Raw genomic sequence first — 22,475 nt, 5'->3', positions numbered from 1 at the left:
AGCTCTAAACAGTTCATTGCTCTTTCTCCCTCTTTCTTAATATACTAATTTGAGTATCGGACTGACTGCCGTAAACACTCGTCATCACCTCACCTTCTCTTTTTTACAGGTCTAATAAATTACAATTTAGTTCTATTTCAATCACATTATCAATCTAATCTCTACAATATCAATAGAAATAATAATAATAAAATTATACTTTATAAAATATTGAAGATAAATAAAAGTAAAAAATTATAATTTAAAAAATATAACAAATTAAAATTATACTTTTACAATTACATTATATATTTTTGTATTTTAATAAATTTATTATATCATTTGCAGCACGATAGAAATAAATTATAAGCTAGAATATAGGGTGCATTTATTAAAAAAAGTAAAAAAAATTAAATTTTTTTGCCTATTAACCCTATAATTAGAAAAAAAATATATTTCCTAATACTATTAAGATTTAGTGTTATAAATATATAATGTGTAAAATGTAATTTGGGCTAATTTTTATCTGAAGTTTTTTCAAATTTATATACGTTTTTAATTGGTCACTCAATTTCAATATTTTTTTAAAAAACTTTCTTCGAGTTTAATTTGAGTGTTATTGAAGTTTTTGTTGCCTTCTGTTGCAATTTTTCAAGTCAATATGAATAAAAATATATATTTTTTCCCTCCTTTCCCTCCTAATATAAATTCCATTTATATTTTAATTATTAAATGTATACTTATACCTCATTCTTTTTATTTCATTTTTTATTTTATAATTTTTATTCACTTTTTTTCTACGATATTTCAATGAAAAAAATATCTATTCAAACCATTTATTTTTCTTTAAATGACTTTTCAGTAACAATGACACATCTTTCTCAGTCCCTTCCTAGTAAGGAATTTTTATCACCTAAAACAAAATATTATATTTGATTTATGTTGGTAGTCAAAGATCCTATGCATATTAAAAGTATTTTGAAAGGTCTACTTGCATTATTCAAATGGTTGGGCATACTTTACATGCAAGACAAAGGAAGCTTTGACTCTGCAATTTTCTATTCACAAGTCTACCCTCTCACCATCTGAAAATGACTTAACTCTATTCATTTTTCTTGCAAAGATAGAAAAATGGCAAATTACACAAAATTTCAAAGCAGATGAGATCAGTCGAGTGATCTCAGTTGCAGATGGGATTTCTACGTGTTTATGGTCTTGCGTCTCATATTAAATTCCTGATCTAGATCAATCCCATTTTCCATGAAAATTTTCTTCCTTTGATTTTTTTTTCTGTATCAGAACCATGTTGTTCAAGCCTTTCTCCTTTCTTGTTTTTCTTCTGATGTTGGTTCTTTCTTGCCAATCTTCTGTTTCTGTTTCAAGTGAACAAGAAGCTGAAATGCAAGCATTGTTGAAATGGAAAAGAAGCCTGACTGACCAATCACAATCTCTCCTATCTTCTTGGAGATATGGTCCTGAAAAAACCAGCAGCGAAGCTGCAAGTTCATGTTCTTGGCTTGGCATCAGCTGTAATGATTTTGGAAGTGTTGTCCAGATAAATCTGACATATGTTGAATTACAAGGTACGCTTGATGAGTTTAACTTCTCAGCCTTGTCTAATCTCTCTTCTCTTGATCTCCATTACAATGCACTCACTGGAAAAATCCCACCTGAAATTAGCAACCTTTCAAAGCTCAGTATTCTCAATCTGGGTTACAATAAATTCCATGGACAGATTCCCAAGGAAATAGGAAACATGACAAATCTCAATGTCTTGATCTTCTCTAACAACTTTCTTATAGGGTCTATTCCTGACACTGTCTGGAATTTGACCAATCTTTACAAACTGAACCTTGGAAGCAATCACCTGGTAGGATCAATTTCACCAGAACTTGGAAAGTTGAGATCTCTTGTCGAGCTTCGCCTGTATTTAAACAACCTTACAGGCCCAATTCCCTCCTCCATAGGTGATCTGACAAGCCTGAAGGTTCTGTCAGTCTATGGAAATCAACTTTCAGGTCCATTGCCTCATGAGTTCAATAAACTTACCAATTTGACATTGATCTTCTTTTCAAACAATAGCATTTCAGGCTTGTTGCCTGAGAACATTTGTCAGGGTGGTATATTAGAGGATTTTTGTGCTAGTGATAACAGATTTGCAGGCACTGTTCCTAAAGGCTTGAAGAACTGCACAAGCTTAACTCGACTTCGACTCGACAGGAACAATCTTACTGGCAATATATCTGAAGATTTTGGTGTATATCCAAAGCTCGATTACGTTGATTTGAGCTACAATAATTTTGTTGGGGAGGTGTCAGCAGACTGGGGAAAATGCCAACTTTTAACAAGCCTGAAACTCTCCAACAATTTTATCACTGGGGTGATACCACCAGAGCTTGCAGATTCATCAATTCTACATTTTATAGACCTTTCTTCAAATAAGCTTGAAGGAATTATTCCAAGTGAGTTGGGGAAGTTGAAGTCATTGTTCAATCTGACATTGAGCAAGAACAATCTTTCAGGCAGTATTCCTCCAGAGCTTGGAATGTTGCCTGAACTTGCCTTTCTCGATCTAGCAGCAAACAATCTAAGTGGAAGGATACCGAAACAACTTGGCGATTGCTCAAAAATGTTGTATCTGAAGTTAAGTAACAACAATTTTCTTGGAGGCATTCCTGTTGAGCTTGGAAAATTGGTGTCACTGCAAGTTGAGCTAGATCTCAGTAGAAACTCATTTTCTGGTGAGATTCCATGGCAACTTGGAGACATGGTGAAACTGGAAAAATTGGATATCTCTCACAATCAGCTCTCCGGTTCAATTCCATCCACTTTCGAACAAATGCAGAGTCTGAGACTGATTGATCTATCCTACAATAGATTGGAGGGTCCAATTCCTGACAGCAAAGCCTTCAGAGAAGCACCATCAGGAGCATTTACTCATAACAAAGGCTTGTGTGGCAACAACACTGGCTTGAAGATTTGTCCTTCTCCTTCAAACAATGACAATGGAGGATCCAGTTCACTTATTCTAATTCTTCTTCCTCTTTCTGCAGCATCACTTATCCTTGTTATTTTCCTTGGTATCTTCTGTATCCTGCATAAAAAAAGAAGGGATAAAATCAGCAACAAGCTTGTGAATTCACAGAATCAGAACTTGTTCAAAGTATGGAGCTACGATGGAAAGCTAGTTTATGCAGATATTAAAGTAGCAACTGAGGGATTCAATGCTAAGTACTGCATTGGAGTTGGAGGACATGGAAGTGTTTATAAAGCAAAGCTATCAACAGGTCAAGTTGTAGCAGTAAAAAAGCTTCACCCATTTCTTTGTTCGAAGCTAGAAGATCGAAAAACTTTCGAAACTGAGATTCAGGCACTGAGTAAGATCAGACACAGAAACATTGTGAAGCTTCATGGTTTTTGCTTGCATGAACAACAGTCATTTCTGGTTTATGAGTACTTGGAGAAGGGAAGCTTAGCTAAAATCCTGAGCAAAGATGAAGAAGCAAGAGAGTTTAATTGGTTTAGAAGAATCAATGTTGTTAAAGGGATTGTAAATGCTATCTTTTACATGCATCATGACTGCTCACCATCCATAGTTCATAGAGACATATCAAGCAATAATATATTGTTGGATGGGAATTATGAAGCTAGGGTTTCAGATTTTGGCACTGCAAGACTCATGGAGAATGATTCTTCCAACTGGACTGGCCTTGCAGGAACATATGGATACATTGCACCAGGTAATGGCTTCACCCTTTCACTTGGAAAGTAGATTTTTTTAATACAAAATATGAAAGAAATTATTGTAAATTTGATGTGAAAAAATGATGATGAATATGTTTTCAAATGCTCATAATAGTATTATATTGGTTAATTTGATTAAAAATCCAAACATTTACGATAATTTATAACTATATTCGTATGTTCTAATTTTAAATTAAATATCACAAATTTTAAGATTAGGTGCAATCATAGCTAAAACCCAAAATTGATTTACAAAAATTTAAATTTATATACATCTTTGTGGTTTTCACTATAAGTTAAGACATATGGATCAAAATTACAAAATTTAAATGTAATTGCAAATTTTGCAAATGTTTAACCTCTACGTATTATATATATATAATAGTTATTCATGTAACCATAACGTTCTATTGGGTTAAAGTATGCAAGGGTAGTGTTTAGTGTTTAAATTAAATTAAAATATTAATTTTATTAGGGTGATCCGTTGAATTAATTTAAAATTTTAATTCAATTTTTTATTTATTTCGGTTTGGTTTGATTTTTAATTTTAAAAATTTTAATTATTTCAGTTCAGTTTAATTTTAATCAGAAAAAAATGAAAAAACTGAACTGAACCAATTAATGATAATAGTATATTATTTTCAATAATATATAGAGATTAGATCATATTAAAGTTAAAATATTCTAATTAAATTTTAAAATATTAAAAATAAAATATTAAAAATAAAATATAAAAAATAAAAAATTTATTAAAAATTCAAATCGATCAAACCGAATTGAATCGAACTGAATCAAACCGATTCAGTTTAATTCGATTTCTGATCAAAATCAGTTCGATTCAATTTGTAATCAAAATTAGTTCGATTCGATTTTTATAAATATCAAAATTTTAATTTTTGGTTTATTCACTTTGGATCGATTTTAAACCGAACCGACCGAATGCTCACCCTTAATTTTTATTATTTACTGATTAGTAACTACTTTTTTTTTATAGTAGTATTTGATGGTTGAACCTAGGGTGAGCATTATTTCAGTTTGGTTCAAAATCAAACTGCACCGAATAAATCGAAAACCAAAATTTTAATATTTATGAAAATTGAACCAAATCGATTTTGGTCAGAAATTGAATCGAACTGAACCGATCTGATTCAGTTTAATTCTATTTAAATTTTTAATAATTTTTTTATTTTTTACACTTTATTTTTAATATTTTAAAATTTAATTAAAATATTTTAATTTTAATATGATATAATATCTCTATATTATTGAAAATAATATACAATTATCATTAAATTAGTTCGATTTGATTTTTTTAATTTTTTTTTGATTAAAATCGAACCGAACTGAAATAATCAAAATTTTTAAAATTAAAAATCAAATCGAATCAAAATGAATAAAAACTAAATTAAAATTTCAAATTAATTCAATTCAATCAGTTTTTTTCGATTTGAATCAAATCCTGCTCATCCTACTCTAATATATAAATATTATTATTATAACTTTTTACTATTTTCTATAATATATTGTCTGCTTGTTATATTGATAATAATATTACTTATTGTAGAATCGTATAATGAAAAGTCTCATTTCTAGCGGGCTAAAATGATGCAACTAGTTTATTAGTTTGAGAATAATTTATAATTTATATTAATTTATCATAAAAATACTGATTTATGTTAGTTTGTAATTTATATTAATATTTGAGTAATATTTATGCTGATTTAATATTTATTCTGTACAAAACACATCTATTTTAAATTATTATGTAAATAATTAACTATTAATTGATAATATTTAATATATAACGACTACTAAAATAGTTAACAACTATTCAAATCACTAATATATTTCATAAATATTTTATTGGAGTTGTAATAAAATTTTAATTGTTTTATAAATATTTCATTCGAGTTGCAATAGAATTTTAGTTGAGCGAGTCACTGTATGAACCCATGAAAAACATTTCAAAAACCCGAGTCGTATCATAACAAATGACATCTTTATTTTTCTGTTTCTATGTTCATTGCAGAGCTCGCATACACAATGAAAGTAACTGGGAAATGCGACGTATATAGTTTCGGAGTGGTGACCCTCGAAATAATCATGGGGCATTATCCTGGAGAATTAATAGGCTCGCCTTCATCATTTTCAACATCTTCATCAACATTATCTTTGTCAGAATTGAATGCCAACAGCAAGATGCAATTGAAAGATCTGTTTGACAAGCGCCTAGAGATTCCTGAACCTGAATTGGCCGATGAACTTGTCACAATCACCAAGCTAGCATTCTCATGCATCAATTCAAATCCAAAGCTTAGGCCAACTATGCAGCAAGTTTCTCAAGAGTTTTCCACTAGAAGGCTTCATGTCCCTCAGGCATTGCACACAGTTGCATTAAAAGAGGTTTTGGATTTTGACATCCAAGTCGAGGAAGACTGATTTTCTCGCTTCGATTCATAATTAATAATTTTTAATTCAATAATACATGCTTTATTTATAAATAAATTATTTCAAGACTGGGTATTTGTTACGATGATAATTTATTTTATTACTTCAATGCAGAAAATACTATATTATTTATGAATCCTTGGATTTTTATATTCATATATGTATAAGAATATACACATCTATATTTATTTTTTATTATATTTTTTAATAATTATGTTAAATTTGGATTGTCTTGTTTGGTTGTTTTTTCTTTTGCTATGTTTTTTTACTTGCATTTTTGTAATTTTTTTTTATTAAAATAGAATTGAAAAATAAAACTTGAAATCTCTCATATTTATTAGATGTATTTATTATGAGACTCAGGTATTTTTACACTTTTAAAATAAAATAAATAAACATTAACAAACTCTTAAAATCGGTCCATTTACAAAGCATATTTAGTCTATATATTTATTTGAAGTCAAATCTTGTAATTTCATTCCACAATATATAGGACTTATTTCATACAGTTATTGAAAAAAATATATATTATTTCTTAAATACAAAGATAGTAAAATATTAAATATTAATAAAAAATTTAATCATAAAACATTAAAAAATTATATTTCAATCTCTAAATTTTATCACTAATAACAATTTAATCCCTATATAATTAAAATTAGACTATTTAATCTCTCCATTTTACTTCTGTCTCACATTAAACATCCTTCATTAGTTTTAAAATTAAATTATTATATAGTCCATATATATATTTTTTAATTATTAATAATTACATCCTTAATTTTATAATTATTCATAATTACAACTATTAGTTTTATTTCTTTATCTCTTTTCTCATAAAAAAACCTAAATAAAAAAGATGAGAGCCAGAGAGAAATGAGAGGTGAAATTATAATCGACTTAAAAATAATTATAATATTTAAAAATTAAATAATATAATTTTTAAATAAATATTTTTTAAATAAAATTATTACTTTCTCTTTATATAATTTCATTTTAAAAAATATATTATTATAACATTTCTGAAATTTTAAAAAATCTATTAATTAATTTTTACATTAATTTTAATTATCAAATATAATAAAAAAATATCTTAAATGCCAACTATTAATAAATCTCTTAAAATTATAAAAATTAAATAATAAATTACTTAATAATTCAAATTAACAAACAAATTAATTAATAAATTTTTCAAAACATTAAAATATTTTTCAAAAATTTATTCTTTATTAATAACAAAATTTAAAAACTAAATAGTTGATTTTCCAATATAAAATGACAAGTATTTTCTTTATTTATTTCTTCTTCTCCGCCCTCACATTTTCCCCCCGTGCAAGTTAATTTCAAACGCAACTATAGAACATTCCTTGAAGTCTGGTCAACTTTTAAGTCATCCCATCTTCCAGTCGTACTCAGTTGGAACAAAATGGAAGTCAAAGAAGCTTACATTGGTGGAGATATTCTCTGATCTGCACATCAATTATTTGACAATAGTGCAAGAAAATGAAAATGAAAATGAACATGGACTTCAAGGAAAATAAAACCTCCTACAGATTTGGAAAAAACATTGACAAAGAAAAAGAAAAATCAATTTTCATGGAAAACGTAATATTGAGCCTACAGGGTCTTCCATGGGATGAAATATAATATTAATATGACAAGATCACCTCCCCAAAACACCACAACTAAAGACTTGATCCCAACTAGTTGGGTTCGAATATGGAATCTTTTTCGTCATTCAACTCTAACAGACAAAACAAGCTCCTACAACTAATGCAGAAACTAAAACTATAAGTTTCCACGTCCCTAAAAGCTTAGCTCATTTTCAGCAGGGAATTACAGTGCAATGTTAGTTATTCAACTGCAAGAAAGGCAACTAATTATATCAGATGTTTCTTCTATATCCAGTCTCTCATATTACAACTTTATCCTTGGTAGCCTGTACAAACTCCAGAAGCTGACAGTAAAAACCGTTTCCTTCAGTTTGCAATTGCGGAAGCTTCTTGGATTTCATCATATGTGCCAGTCTCCTCATTGAATGAGTACCTGCAAAAAATTATGAGAAAAAGTTTTACTGACAAATATTCATTCGTTTGTGAATTTTCTACATATGATATACTCTTCTGGGAGTTTTGGGGGACAACATCCCAGCAAACATACAAAAGTTCAATGCTCATGCAGGGGTTCATCCAAAAGTTGAAAGCCTAATGCCAGCTTCTGACAATACTTCACCAACAATGAATAAAATATTGCAACAGTAATGACTAGAGGTCTCAACCAAAAATACACCTAAAAGATTTGAAAATAAGTAGCAACAGTGACGAAAATATAGATTAAACCATTAGGTTAACGTTGCCTCTAGTGAAATAGGATTCATATAACCACACTGAACTAGGATCGAGGTTGGTTCAAGTTCAGTTAAATTGAATCGAGCAGCATCATCTATAAAAGATATGAAAAAAATTATTGTATACCACCTAAACCATAAGGTCGGGAATCACATCTCCTCTACCAAAAGCTGTTTAATTTAAATGCTACTACACAAAAATCAGAATTTCAACAAAAGTTAGATTGCAATTTTATTACCATTTCCCTGATGCTGCATAGCAGTACAATCCTGTAGATGGGTCATAATAGTAACCTGTACTGCTGCTATAGTAGTACCTGAAGGAATATCGAGAACTCTCAGACATTAAATGGTAAAAGGTTAAATAAAAAATGATAATATAATGACAAAATTGATTAGCAGATGCAAAAGATAACGTCTAACCAGAGTAATGATTAGAAACTAAAGCAGGATCAACTTGCGCAAAGACATAATTCATATATCAGCAAACACAAAGTCAGCACACAGAACCATCACACACACACAAGACAAGAACTGTAAATCAATAAGTCGGGAATATATTACAAGAGCTTCTTTTGAAACACAACATAATTAATAACACAATTAGGCCTTGATTGTTTCACGAAAAATATTTTTCATATTTTCTGCCGTTTGAAATATTTAGAAAAATTGATCAACAGAAAATTTTCCTAATCATAGAAAAAATTAAATCAATTTAAGAAAAATGCTTCCTCTTTTTGAAAGAGAATCATTTCATGAATTTTGAAAATTTTACTCACTATTATAAATGAGTTTATTAATATCCTTTATTTTATAGGTTACAATCAAATAATAGAAAAATAAGTTATTTTCTTAGAAAATATTTTTTATGAAAAACATTTTTCTATACAAGTTATGTTCCGCAAATAAACTGAAACCTTAAACCCAGAATAGTTAAAAGAACTAATAGATCCTTCTTCTCCATCCAGCTATGTTTGAGATAAGTTCCATACGGCTAAACAGTTTTCTGGTTAAACTGAAAAACCAAACCGGTTTGATTCAATCAGTTCGTTTGTATGGTCTGATCGGTGCAGTTCGATTACCTTTTTCTGAGAATTTTGGTTCACTTTGGTTTGGTTTTTCCCATAAAAAACTGAGTGAAAACCTAGTAGACAGAAATCCTTAAAGATACACTGTTTCTCTTATCCCACATTAAGACACCTTCCACCAAACACTACCAAACCTTCTCACTCATTTCTGCCAATCCTAATCTAGGAACTTCTTGCCGTCTTTCCTACCAAACCTTCCCATTTTCTCCTTCCCTGCTTCTTCTTCTTCTTCTTCCCTTCTCTGTTTCTTCCACCATTGAAGGCCATCTGTTCTTGCCATCACCATTGAAGGAACAGTCACTATGCGGGTTCCGTTCCGGATTGAAGACCATCACATACAGGCTATCGAAGCATCCATCATTCTCCTCTCGCCATCGAGGCCACGAAGCATCACTGCCAAGTTCATGGAAGCATCACCGTCAGGTTCATGGAAGCATCACCGTCAGGTTCATTGAAGCATCATCGTCAAATCTGGCCATTTCTTCTCTATCGACAAAAGGGTCTTAGGATTGGGGGGATTGAATCTTGATTTTGGTTTGCGTTCTGATGATTTGTGGATTTGGGTTTTGTGTGTACTTGGTGGAGTTTAGTTTGTAACTAGGTAAAAAAGCTTCTATTTCTTTATAGATTCGAGTCTTGCTATAAATATTTACTTGAAATTTCGTAGTTTAATTCTCAATGTAATAATCCAATATCAGAATATAATACAGATTAATTTTGAAGTTTAGTTGTTGCTGCAATTTGAGAATTTCGGTTTTTATTGAACCAGACCGAACCAGTATTTATCAGTTTCGTTCAGTTCGTTTTCTTATAATATCGATTTGGTTTGGTCTATGATTTTAAGTAGTTCAGCTTTTTGGATATTTTGGAACTGAATCAACCAAATACTCTTCCTTGCAGTTCCATATCAATATTCAAAATTATAAATCCTTTAGCAATAGTTCCCTCCATGTAATTTTAGGTTCTCCGCTTTTCCTTCTCACTCCTATTAATAATTTGTCACATTACACAATCACATTTGGTTCACTACATTGGATATAACAATGTTATCTTAACCAATACTCTCTTATTTTACCCAATGTGTGCTGCTAAATATACTCTGATGGGTGTGATCATTCCTAATTCTATCCATTATCACAGTCCCATACGTTCATCTCATCATCCGCATCTCTACCATGCACATCCTATGATACCATATTGGCCCAACATTAACTGCTATACCACATAGTTGACCTAATTACAATTTATAAACTTACCTTTTACTTTGCAGATATCCTACATTCACATAGCACACATTACACTCATCAATCACAGTTTTTTTACTATGGGTTAAGGGTTCATCTCTTACTCCATTCTTTTGTACAATAGAGCCTGAATGTGAATAACAAACTCAGTAATAACCAATAAAATTGTGTATCTACAGTATGAAACCAGCAATCAGATACCAATAAATAATGAGAATTGAGTAAAAACAATTCTGGGAAAAGGTTCACATTGATCCTTATACTTTAGGACATGGTTTAGTTAAGCCCATATGCTTTTTTGGGTCCTAGTCAATTTTTCCCAAATTTACATGGTGTTTAGTTTATTCCTTTAACAAGTTAGCAAAACGATTTTATAATAAGACCCATAAAATAAATAAATGTTATTAACAATTTATAATAAGCCTTTAAACTCTTTAATTAAAAACTAAAGCAATATGATTAAAAGAAAAAAAAAACTAATGCTTCCACCATTGAATGACCACTCATTTTCTTCATTTCTCTTGTCACGAGCACAAATAGTGGCAACGCTAGCTACAGCAATTGAGTGCACCTAGTGCTTAACGCCTTAACTGCAGCAATACCATCATAATTGTCCATATCAACCAGGTGGGGCAAAGATCCTTCCTTTTAAGGCATAAAGATCATACTTTCTCCATTGGGGACACTTCCCCGATGTTGACATGCGCATCGAAGGATGAGGACACACCTCTCAGATCTATGTACTCTCAAGGAAATGAAGGAGCATACTGCTTTTCATGCATTTGCCATGGGATCATTAAAGGGCCAGACAAGATAGGAAAAAGGTTTAAGAAAAAGATATTTGCTCAAAATTTGAGGAAATCTTCGTTATTGTGAAGATAAAGACAACAGTTAATGTTTTGTGGCAAGATGGTGGTTGCTCATAGGGATTGGATAGACAATTTCTAGTCCCCAAAAATGTTGTTAATGCTCATGAATTCTGGCCCAGGCAGCTTTTATTGTGAAGGGTGCTTGTGGTGACCCAAATGTTTCTGAAACTGAAAATTGGGAGTTCATGCTTTGGATGAAAAGGAATGGACTAGGGAAGCAAGTGCAGTGAGAAAAATTTTGGGGTTTGACTAATAAATCTTAAGAGAAAATTACTAATTAGTTCCTATGGTGTGGGAAACTCACTAATTGGCCCCTTGATTTTGTAAAATACATTAAAATGTCCTAAACGTTTTAAAAAGTCTACTAGTTAGCACTTCCGTTAAATTTTTAGCTAATATTTTATTACTTTTACACGGTCATATGTCAGATTTTGATAGGATTTTAACTGAAATCTATTACATAGATTGAAATATGAATTTTTTAATTCAAGGGCCTGATTAAACTCAAATTTGAAATTCAAGAGCTTAATTAGACCAAAAAAGTATTAGGGCTCAATTGTCAATTGTGCCTTGCTCGAAAGTATAGGGGTGAATGAGCACCTTTTCCTTGGAAGTTTCAACCTATACTTGTGCATGCCAAGCATGTATCTTTAATTAGCAAAAACTCACGCTCCCACCTCTTGGAACACATGAATTATGAAAAAGTCTGATCCATTATTTATAATGAGGAATCTCTAGGCAATTAAACAAAGGAACAATCATGTCACGCTTGCTTGTACCATATTATACCTATATCGTCCCCATCCATTTCCAAATAATAGACAAAGATTGCAAGACCTAGAAGTTCTTGCTTTCATAACCATTGAAGGAAACAATGAACAAACTAATTATGGAACTGAGAATCACAGAATCAGTTATTCCAACTTAGCACGAAGCAAAACAACAACCTAAGAGTCAGGTCACCCATGTGAAAGACAGCTCAGTAAGACAAGTAAACAGGTGGCAAACACAACAATGATTTAAAAAAAAAAATACTACAATAATTTCAAGGCTCATTGGTTGAAAAAGTCTAAATGTTTGTGCAAATTCACAATTATAGCTAAATCTTTAAATCTTGTATAACAAAGCTGAAGTTTTCAATTTGTTGGAGTTTGTAACCAAAGAGCTAAATTAAATTAGAAAAGTTTACTGTAAATTACAATATATTTTTTTAGTTTTAGCAAAACCTACAACTTAGTCCCATATTTTCAAAATCAAACTTTTAGTTACTCACATTTTATTTTATATATAAATTGGTTCCTCTGTCCAATTTTTTTGTCTCAATTACTGTTAATTTTTAAAAAGATAACAAAAATATCCTTCAATATGTAACTGTATTTTCTATGTATTATGCTATATTTATTACATAATATTTTATCACACTATTTATTAAAATATATTAAACTTAATTTTTAAAATTAACTTAACTTCTCCATTATAAAAATTCTAAAATAATAAAACACGATTTAAATTATTTTTCAATTACATATGAAATTATTAAGAAAAAAACTTCTTTTGCCTCGCAAGTTCCAAATAGGATTAGAACTTTCCAATGCAGTAGTGTTCTATATATTACAAAATACTAATATTATAAGGAATGAATTTCATGTGATTAATAGATAACAAGATTTAAATTGACAAATTCCCTGGCCTTACATATAAATATATGCTTTGATGATTATTCATCTCCTCAGCTTATGAAATATTAGAGGTTACTGTAAATAGAAAGATTATATAATATATTATTATTAGTTTATGACATAGAATTAGATAATATATGTGACGATAGTATTATACAACATTTTTATATATAGTAAGCATAAAATATATTTGCTTTTTAAGTAAAGTTTAAATTAAGAGACTATTATATTGATAAGACAAAACTTCAGGATTTAATTGTTTCGAATCGAAAATATGCTAAATGGCATTTTGGTTATTTTTGTATTTACCTGTAATTTAGACAGAAAATTGAATGCAGGGATCAATTTATATATAATATTTTGAAAATGTGAGGACTAAGTTGTAGATGTTGCCAAAGGTCAAGGACCATATTCAAATTCAATTTAGCCCTTTAGCTATAATTGCAACAAATTGGAAATGTTCAGGTTTATGATACAAGATGTAAAGATTTTGGTACAATCGTGAACTTGCGTAAATGTTTGGACTTTTTCAATAGGCCTAATTTCAATGCTAATTTGCTTGAATGAGAGAGAAAGAGAGAGAGTACCCGGACACCTCATCATATACATAATCATCTTGCACACCTCCGGCTGCAGACCAAAATATTACAAGGCATAAGAAAACCAGGCTTGTGAAGGAAGCAATTAACATTCATTCAGACAACAGACTCTCAAGAAGCCATTACCTTTTGCAAGAAGAATATAGAAATTATAAATTCCATCCATGAAACTTCTCAACAACATAGGCAATAATAACAACTTACTTTCAGAACCAGAGTTCTGGCTTGATGGCGGTTGATGAAGTCCATTAGAATTAGGGCCAGAAACCAAATTATTTGTGTCGGAAGATGGTCCAGCAATAGCATTATCATCATCGTCGGCAAACATGTCATAAGCATCAGCATCATTGTGTGAGGTTTCTCCAGCAGATACATTTGTGCTTGAAGCACCCACATCAGCATTGGACAATATGGAGGAGCCTGCTCCATGATCTATTACATCGGAGGACAAGTCTTTTCCCATGCTGTACTCAGATATTTGGCCTGCACTTGGATGTGTGCCCTTTCCCCTAGCTAGAGCTAACTTCTCATATCCTTCTAAAGAAGATAAACAGATTTAATTAATAATCACCAACAAGGAACCATCAATATTTATTTGATGGCCAATGAACAGACTAATAAAGGCAAAACTTTACAGATACTCTAAGAAAATCATCATCACGCTTAAAACATGAGAAATTTGATAAGTAAATAACAAATTAATCCTCTATAGTAACAAATCATGCACCAGCACCATAAAGGTAGAGGTTCTGTTATATCTATCTATAATCTACAATCTAAAATACACACAAAATTACTGGAGCAAAAGCTTTTGAAAGGATAAAAATAATAAACTATTTCTGTATGGATAAAAGAGAACTCTTTTAGAAGCATTTTCAAACCCATAGAGAATCTTACGCATAATTTTACAAAATCTTGCCCTTCTGCAATTTCCCTGATTCGTCAGGAAGAGTTGTCAGTTGTGGCAGTGGATGCAGTACTTTAACCTCTTCGGAGGTAGTCAAAGTAAGATAACAAGTCAGAAATTACCTAAGCCAACTACTGACCCTGCAAAAAGTCTTATTTTCCTTCACTGAAAGCCCACATCTGCCTTTTGGTATTTGGGAACATGAGAGGACCATGAAGAACGAAATATCAAAATGAAACAGGGAACCACACACATACATATGTAAAGACAGGTTTTGGGCTCAAAGAAGAGCTGAGAGATCCATAAACAAGTCACAGACATGATACCCCATTTAGCATCCATGAATTATATAAGAGCACGTACGAGTCAACACAATATAATATAATATAACAAGAATACAATTCCAGAAACTAATAATCAAAAGAAGAAAAAAGCAGATGAATGCAAGAAAAACTATTATATATTTGCACCAACCTGCCTCGCGCTCGAAAACCTCTTGCTTGTCGTGATAGACATCTGCATAAATGGATCCTTTAATTACTGTAATTAATGATGCATAATGGAAATAAGGCGAGAATAAGAGAAGGGTAACAGAACTTGTTTATTGATGTGAGAGGATAAAGCAATAAAAAAATATTAAAATAAAAACAAAAGAGGAGACAGTGTTTCAAAATAATAAGCATCACAAATATCTCAAAAGTACTTTGAACTCCGATGAACTGGTTCACTGGAGTAACACACTTAACTGTATTCGCCCTGATCCAACAACTTGTTTGCGTCCTCAGTCAGCTGGTCAAATAGAAGCTGTGTCTCAGCTGACATCTTCTCTTTCCTCTTATTTGAACCACCCTTCAACCTTCTCAAAGCTTGTAACACCTGTAAGCAAAATGAAATTAATTCATACCACCCTCAATCTTCCATTATTTACACCACATATTAAATAAAATCATTCTCTGTATCTTAATTTATAGTGAAAATCACCAGAGATTGAGCACACATGAGCAACTCAGGATCACTCTTTGAAGCAACAACTCCTGGTCATAATGACCCTTTTGTTTACTCAATCTATCATGTATGTATCAATTAGGCCTGTGCAATCGGTCGGTTCGGTTCCGAACCGAACCGAACCGAAAAAACCGAAAACCGAAATGTTAAAATTTTAAAAACCGAAAAAACCGATTATGATGATATAACCGAACCGAACCGAACCGATAAAAATCGGTTCGATTCGGTTCAGTTCGATTCAAACCGAAATCTACGATTAAGTTTTATTCCATATATATATATGTATTTTTCTTTTAAGGCAGAACTCTCTCTCTCTCTTTTTCTTTTAAGGCAGAACTCTCTCTCTCTCTCTCTCTCTCTCTCTCTCTCTCTCTCTCTCCCTCCCTCCCTCCCTCGCGCTCGCGCTCTCGCTCTCTCTCTCTCTCTCTCTTATACTTTTACTTTTTTCTTTTCGAGGATAGAGAGGTTGAAAGAGAAGGTGGAGGAGTTCTTTGGCTGTGAATATGAGCTATTCGTGGAATTCACTGGTTTGATTAGGTGGGTTTTGTGTTTCTTTTTCTCTTTAGTCTAATGCTACTGATCCTGATACCCACCGAAATTTGTTGGGTATCAGAGGGGGAGGGGGAGGCAGAGGGGGAACGGGAGGGGGAGGGGGAGGGGGAGGGCTTGGGCTTGGGATTAGAACCGAAATCGGTTATTCGGTTTGATCGGTTATTTAACACGTTTAAATCGAACCGAACCGAAAACCGAATAATTTCAAATATACTAACCGAACCAAACCGATCATTCCGATTAACCGAACCGAAAAACCGAAATTAATCGGTTCGGTTCGGTTTTTCGGTTTAAACCGAAATCTGCACAGGCCTAGTATCAATAAAATACAAAATTTAGCTTTTCAAAGAAATCTAAATAAATTCAATTTGTCGATATACCCAACTAATTTCTCCCACCCACCCCCCTACCCCCCCCCCCAAAAAAAAAGAAAAAGAAAAAAGAACAATAACATGCAAATATCAAGGGTGACTCATCATATTACTTAATTGGACAACTAATTTAGTGCAGGAATAATAACTCAAGTAAAAATGGTGGTTAAACCAATCTATTCACAATTTTGCAAGCCTAATAACTTCTGTCTCTCTGGGAAACCTCTCTGGTGGAAGAGCCAAGGAGCAAAATCAATACAAACACTGCGCATTGAGTAGCCTGTTGTGACTTGTGATAGACATTTCATCAGGATTAAAAACAGATAAGTAATAACTGAACTTCTGAACAAACCAAAGACAGGTTCATAATTGTTCTTTTGATAATGATACTACCAACAAAGAAGAGACGTGAAACATTGTAATAAACAATGAAGCATGATCTGGGAAAACAATAAATATATCAGTAGTGCATGTATCGATGATATTAGCAGATAAAATGGGTTTTATATATAAAGCTGATGTTTGAATAACTAATCCAAACCGCAAGACACAAAACTCCAGTGCTTTGAAATACAACTTCACCAAGAATTTAACTATTTACATCTGTAGACTAATTTTATTTCAACGACAAGCAGAAGATATGCTATAGTTTGATTCTTGCTAGCTAAACTGAAAGAGGGGGGAAAACTCAACTAAAAGATAACATTTAAAAAAATCCAAAAAATTAATAATTGAAAAAAACAATTACCGTTTCCCCTGGCTCAAGATTGTTGGCAATACGCCTCTTTATTATTGCGATGTCATCAGATGAAAGTTCACTTGAATCGTTCTTGTTGTCATCTTCAATTGTTGTTACCATAGAGCTTTTACCAGCAAATCTTGGATCAACTTCAACACTATCAAGCCAAGCATCCTGCAAGAATCCACATAAAAATCAAGAAATCTAATTCTGAATTTCAAGAAGAACACAGGTTAACACAGTGCTTACCTTGTGTTCCTTCTCATTGACATACTCAACAAAATTTCCCTCTACATCAAAATAGCCTTCTTCCCTTTCCTTTTCAAGATTGAATGGTTCTATTTGAATCCCATCTTCAACAAAATTCTCATTATCCTGCCAAAAGAGAATCCTCATCATAGGCCGTCTTTTCATTCATTCTAGTTACTGATGAATCCAAGTCATATCTTAACTGAAAGCAAATGTTGTCTATTTGGGAAGAGCAAGTATTCCTAAGCATAGAATGCTAAAAAATAAAAAAGCATAAAAAGAAAGTATAACTAAGCATTATTCTAAGCGCGAGCTCAATGAAAATCAGATGATGTATTTGTTTCCATTTATTTCTTCATTATGTAGTTTGATTTCCGTGCAAATGATTTATCAATATTTAGGAACTTTATTTTTCAAAATTTCAGAATCTCACTTGATGCTTATTTAGCATTGGGTTACAATCCTTCTACTTTGGGATCACTAATCCCGGTAGTAGTATAACACCTGTATAACTAATTAGTTTCTTAGGCTTTAATGATAGAAAATAATTATTTGATTTAATAAAACTCCACGCATATCATTTATCCTCTTCTCTTCCTTTTTTCTTTCTCCATAGGTGTAGCTAAAGTAACTCAGGTGCAGTTGACGGCCCCCAAATAGCCTTTAATTTATTTTCTTTAAATTCTAATAAGTTATAATTCAATTTCCTAATCTCAAACTTCCCTCTTTCCATAAATCTAAACCCTAAACCCAGAAATCGCTGGATAGCTGCCCAATCCACCACATTAGCAGACAGCTGAATCTGTATCACATCAGTTTGGAATCAACTATCAAAATTGCTGGAATATGGCTTGTAGTTCAACATTGGCAGTGTACGAGAAAATGAAAGGGCATATAAAGTCAAGGCAACCAAACCAAAATGGCCTAATGGGGAGCTAGTTTGAAGCTAGTTCATCATAGAAATCTGCTTGTTTCTTGATCCACAATTGGTCCCATAATTTAAAACAAGGTATTAGATTCAGAGTGGTGAGGCCCAACAGTCATAGACCTGGGATCCAAAAGCATGGTGCACCTGAAGGAGCCAAATTCATGACCTAAGCTAAAGAAGAGCCAAACTCAGGTGGACACATAGGCTAGTGAAAAAAGAGCTAGACCCAAGTTAGATGGGCCACCCCCTACAGTGTCACATGATAACTGGGCTTCTGAAGCCTAACTCGAAACCAATTCAACTTGAGGGAGAGTGTTGGAACATGACTTGTAGGAAGAAGTCCCACATCAACAGTGTGCAAAAAGAATGAAAGGGTATATAAGTTGAAGGCAAACCAAAACAGTTCAGCATGGAGACCTGCTTAGTTCTTGATCACACTCTTGAGCCCATGATTACCTGCTATTTAAACTTGATTGATGGCACTAATAAAGGCTCAAATTCAAAGACTACAAGCCAAAATTGCTTGTTAAAAGATTCAACTAGAAATGTTACTTTTCTGAAGGATGTGTACGTGTATGTATACTGGGCCTGAAAGGCCTCCCCTTCCTTATATCTAAACTTTAGTTGTATATCACCTTGTATGGTTTAATGAGTAACAACTTGAACTGTGAGGAATGCAACATACAAAGCATAAAGTTAATTGGTAAAGTTTCTCTCTTATTCATCCCCAAATTGTGTCAACTCACATAATTCATTCATTCCTATACACAATTTTGAAAATAAGAATAAGCCAAGTGAAAACGAAGGTAAAATGTACTGCCTATGAAACTGCTAAAGTAGCACAAGAAGAAAGTAGCAGAATAATTAATTTCAGGGGCTAATGGGTATGCAATGCCTCAAATATTGAAATTAAAGGATTTACAGCTGGAGCTATAAATTCTTTAACAACCTTACCCCATTATTCTAGCAACTTCATTTCAAAAAAAAAGGTAACACGTACAAACATATATAAGCCCTAAAACATACTGTTGGAAGAAAAGGAAAAAATATGTCTTAATGTTGGAACTCAACATTGCAAATGCCAACACCATGAGAGCAGTGGGAACCTTTGTGTGTTCCATTTGGAAAAAAACATCAGTTTGTCAAAGGAATCAAGTAGAAAATAAAAAGCTAGTCAATAACTTGAAAAATTAATTCATAGAATCATATTATAGTCCTTCATTTTGGAAGTTCTGCACCAAACCAAAAACCTCGTTTTCCTGTTTTCTTGGAACCAGTGTTGTAGAAAGCATGCACTGTATTCTATAACTAAAAAATGCATTAGGGCTTAGCAATTTGTGTCTGCACAATTTCAGAAAATTGTGCAGATACTTATTAACATTTATTGAGATTCTTCCTAGTCTGGGATCACTAATCCTTGTAGTGGTAGGGTTCTGAAATGGTGCAGATACTTATTAAAGTCTAGTGGGAATCTTCCTAGGGATTACTAATCCTAATACTGGTAGGGCTAATTATTAAGTTTCCACAAATACTCATATCTAGTCACTTTCTTAGGCTTTGGTTAATGGGACTAAGTTTTTAATTGAAGAGTTTGGTACCGGCTGTATGTTCTCTTTTCTTCTTCTTCTTTTCCTTTTCCTCCAAAAATTGCTGCTTCCCGAAAACAGGCCTCCAATGTATGTTCTTTTCTCATTCTAATAAACTCTAATACAATTTCCTATCTTGCAATAAACTTCTTTCATAAATCTACACCCTACGTCCTTCAAACTGCTGGTTATATGGGTAATCTCATTTGCAGTTTTGCAGCACCAAAATTCAGGCCCACACCCTTCAATTCCTTCAAGATGCATTTTTTACATATTCTCAGACTTGTTTTAAACACTTACATTTCGTACCTCCCAATTGTGGCCATTTCAGCTACATAGTTCAAACTTTAAACCAAAGAAACAGTTCTAGAGTTTAGAAACTCTCAAATCTACAAGCTCAAAATGATTTTCCTTTCAATCACAAACCTTAAAATATCTCATTCTGAATCCACACATAAAGAAAATTCCTTAAACTAACCATATATCCTCTAACCACCAACATTTACGACTTCTCAAGCATTCAACATAACCACCTCAAAGAACTGCCCTCAATCATAAAATACGAACTTATTATCAAATGTAATACAGGCAAATAGCAATTATACCATCCAAAATAAAACCAACCTCATATGTGACTTCAGCCGCAGAAGCATCATTGAGTTCTTCGCTAAAGAGTTCAGCGGTTATTAGATTGCGGTGCTTTGCACGCTCCTGCGCAGCTAAACGAGGATCTTTCGAATCGCCCGGCCCTTCTTCAACTTTGGCTACACTCAATACAGCTTCTTCCCCTGGCTTCACCTTCTTACCCTTGGGAAACCGAACTTTCTTCTGCCTGGAAATCGAAATCCATGATTAATAACCATTTTGAGTCGAGAAATTACTAGTTGAAGAGAAGGAAAAAGAGTGAAAATTACTTGGGGGGTTTATCGGCGTCGTCATCTTCGTCTTCCAAGAAACGACGCTTGCGACTAGAGCGAGAAGGAATCATATCTTCCATTGTTAAAAATGGGAAGCTCTGCGGGGCAATTCACAGAGAACTGGTTCGTTTTCGCCGAGACAACGAACCAATCCTTGTAGGCTGTTGTCTGCCGACTCGGCTCCAGCAATTGGATCGGGTCGGGTCGAATTTTTTATTAGGGAAAAAGTTTTTTCTTAGATATAAATTTAGACAATATAATTAATAAAATTAACACAATAAACAATCAAAACTTTTAAAGAATACTAATCCAATTAACTCAAATACTAGAATATTACTTATTTAGTTGGGTAAACTTAATTTATGAAAAATATTTTCTTAAGTAATTAGAATTAGAAAAATTAATTAATTTAAAATATTTTTAAGGAAATGAATTATTTTTAAATTTCAAAATATTATATTAATATAACTCAAATTTATAAATATAAATTCATTAACATTATTTAGATTCCCTTTGTTTCAAAAAACTAACTTAATTTTAAAAAATATTTTTTTATAAAAAATAAAAAAATACTTTTTATATTTATTAATAAATAATTTATTTTTTATTACTTAATTTTAATTTAAAAAATAAAATTTATTAAAAATTTATATATAGAGAAATTAATAATTTATTATGAAAGGAAAGATGATGGCATTGTCCTTTCGCATCAGAATGTTGTTTAAATTCTCTTGGTTTGAACGGTAATGATTTCCAATTCCAATTTCCCTCTATTTTCATTTTTTGTTTCATATAATTTATTTTATAAAAAAATTTAAATAAATTCTTATAAAATTTTAATTTTTTTTAAATAATAATCTTCAAAGGATTAATTAGCAAGTAGATGGAAATCACTTATTCCTTAAACTGTTCACATGATTTATTTAATAAAAGAAATTTAAATGAATTTTTACACAATTATTTAAAATTTTAAATTTTTTATCTTAAAATAAAAATTGTCTAAGGATTAATTAGTAAGGAGATGGGATCACTTGTTCCTTCAACAATTCTTTTTAAAAATTCATTTATCTAATTAATGAATCATAAATTTTTTGTTCGTACAGTTATTAAAACTAGAAAAAGAATAATCGAATTGAATTTATAAATTTATCTTAAATTAATTATGGCCGATAGAGAATTTTTTTATTAAAAATTAGAAAATACACCATACGTAAAATTAAATTA

General features: G+C 31.8%; 2 protein-coding genes across 2 annotated transcripts; one reads left to right on the top strand and one right to left on the bottom strand.

Moving 5' to 3' along the window:
• Window positions 1–1,114: 1,114 nt before the first annotated feature.
• On the top strand, window positions 1,115–6,276 carry LOC110617178 (MDIS1-interacting receptor like kinase 2). The gene is made up of 2 exons (XM_021759802.2): window positions 1,115–3,719; window positions 5,753–6,276. The coding sequence occupies exons 1-2, from the start codon at window positions 1,283–1,285 to the stop codon at window positions 6,160–6,162; spliced, it is 2,847 nt and encodes a 948-aa protein (XP_021615494.1). The 5' UTR covers window positions 1,115–1,282; the 3' UTR covers window positions 6,163–6,276.
• Window positions 6,277–7,738: 1,462 nt separating this feature from the next.
• Window positions 7,739–21,426, bottom strand: LOC110617186 (RNA-binding protein 10). The gene is made up of 10 exons (XM_021759813.2): window positions 21,249–21,426; window positions 20,959–21,166; window positions 17,821–17,946; window positions 17,581–17,745; window positions 15,651–15,780; window positions 15,379–15,420; window positions 14,202–14,534; window positions 13,986–14,028; window positions 8,758–8,835; window positions 7,739–8,217 (listed from the first exon to the last, which is right to left on the bottom strand). Exons 1-10 carry the CDS (start codon window positions 21,329–21,331, stop codon window positions 8,151–8,153), a joined length of 1,275 nt encoding a protein of 424 aa, XP_021615505.1. The 5' UTR covers window positions 21,332–21,426; the 3' UTR covers window positions 7,739–8,150.
• Between the last annotated feature and the right edge of the window lie 1,049 nt (window positions 21,427–22,475).

The sequence above is a fragment of the Manihot esculenta genome, chromosome 6 (genome assembly GCF_001659605.2).
Source record: "Manihot esculenta cultivar AM560-2 chromosome 6, M.esculenta_v8, whole genome shotgun sequence".
Taxonomy (NCBI): Eukaryota; Viridiplantae; Streptophyta; class Magnoliopsida; order Malpighiales; family Euphorbiaceae; genus Manihot; species Manihot esculenta.
This window is presented reverse-complemented; position numbering and strand designations above follow the sequence as displayed.

What these genes read in the sequence shown, in the direction of transcription:
- LOC110617178 (XM_021759802.2), top strand. Translation starts at nt 1,283, where the DNA reads ATGTTGTTCAAGCCTTTCTCCTTTCTTGTTTTTCTTCTGATGTTGGTT. An exon ending in ATATGGATACATTGCACCAG is followed by an intron (nt 3,720 to 5,752) that starts GTAATGGCTTCA and finishes TGTTCATTGCAG; the next exon opens with AGCTCGCATACACAATGAAA.
- LOC110617186 (XM_021759813.2), bottom strand. Translation starts at nt 21,331, where the DNA reads ATGGAAGATATGATTCCTTCTCGCTCTAGTCGCAAGCGTCGTTTCTTG. An exon ending in CGGCTGAAGTCACATATGAG is followed by an intron (nt 17,947 to 20,958) that starts GTTGGTTTTATT and finishes CTCTTTTGGCAG; the next exon opens with GATAATGAGAATTTTGTTGA. An exon ending in GTTGGATCAGGGCGAATACA is followed by an intron (nt 15,421 to 15,650) that starts GTTAAGTGTGTT and finishes CCATTTATGCAG; the next exon opens with ATGTCTATCACGACAAGCAA.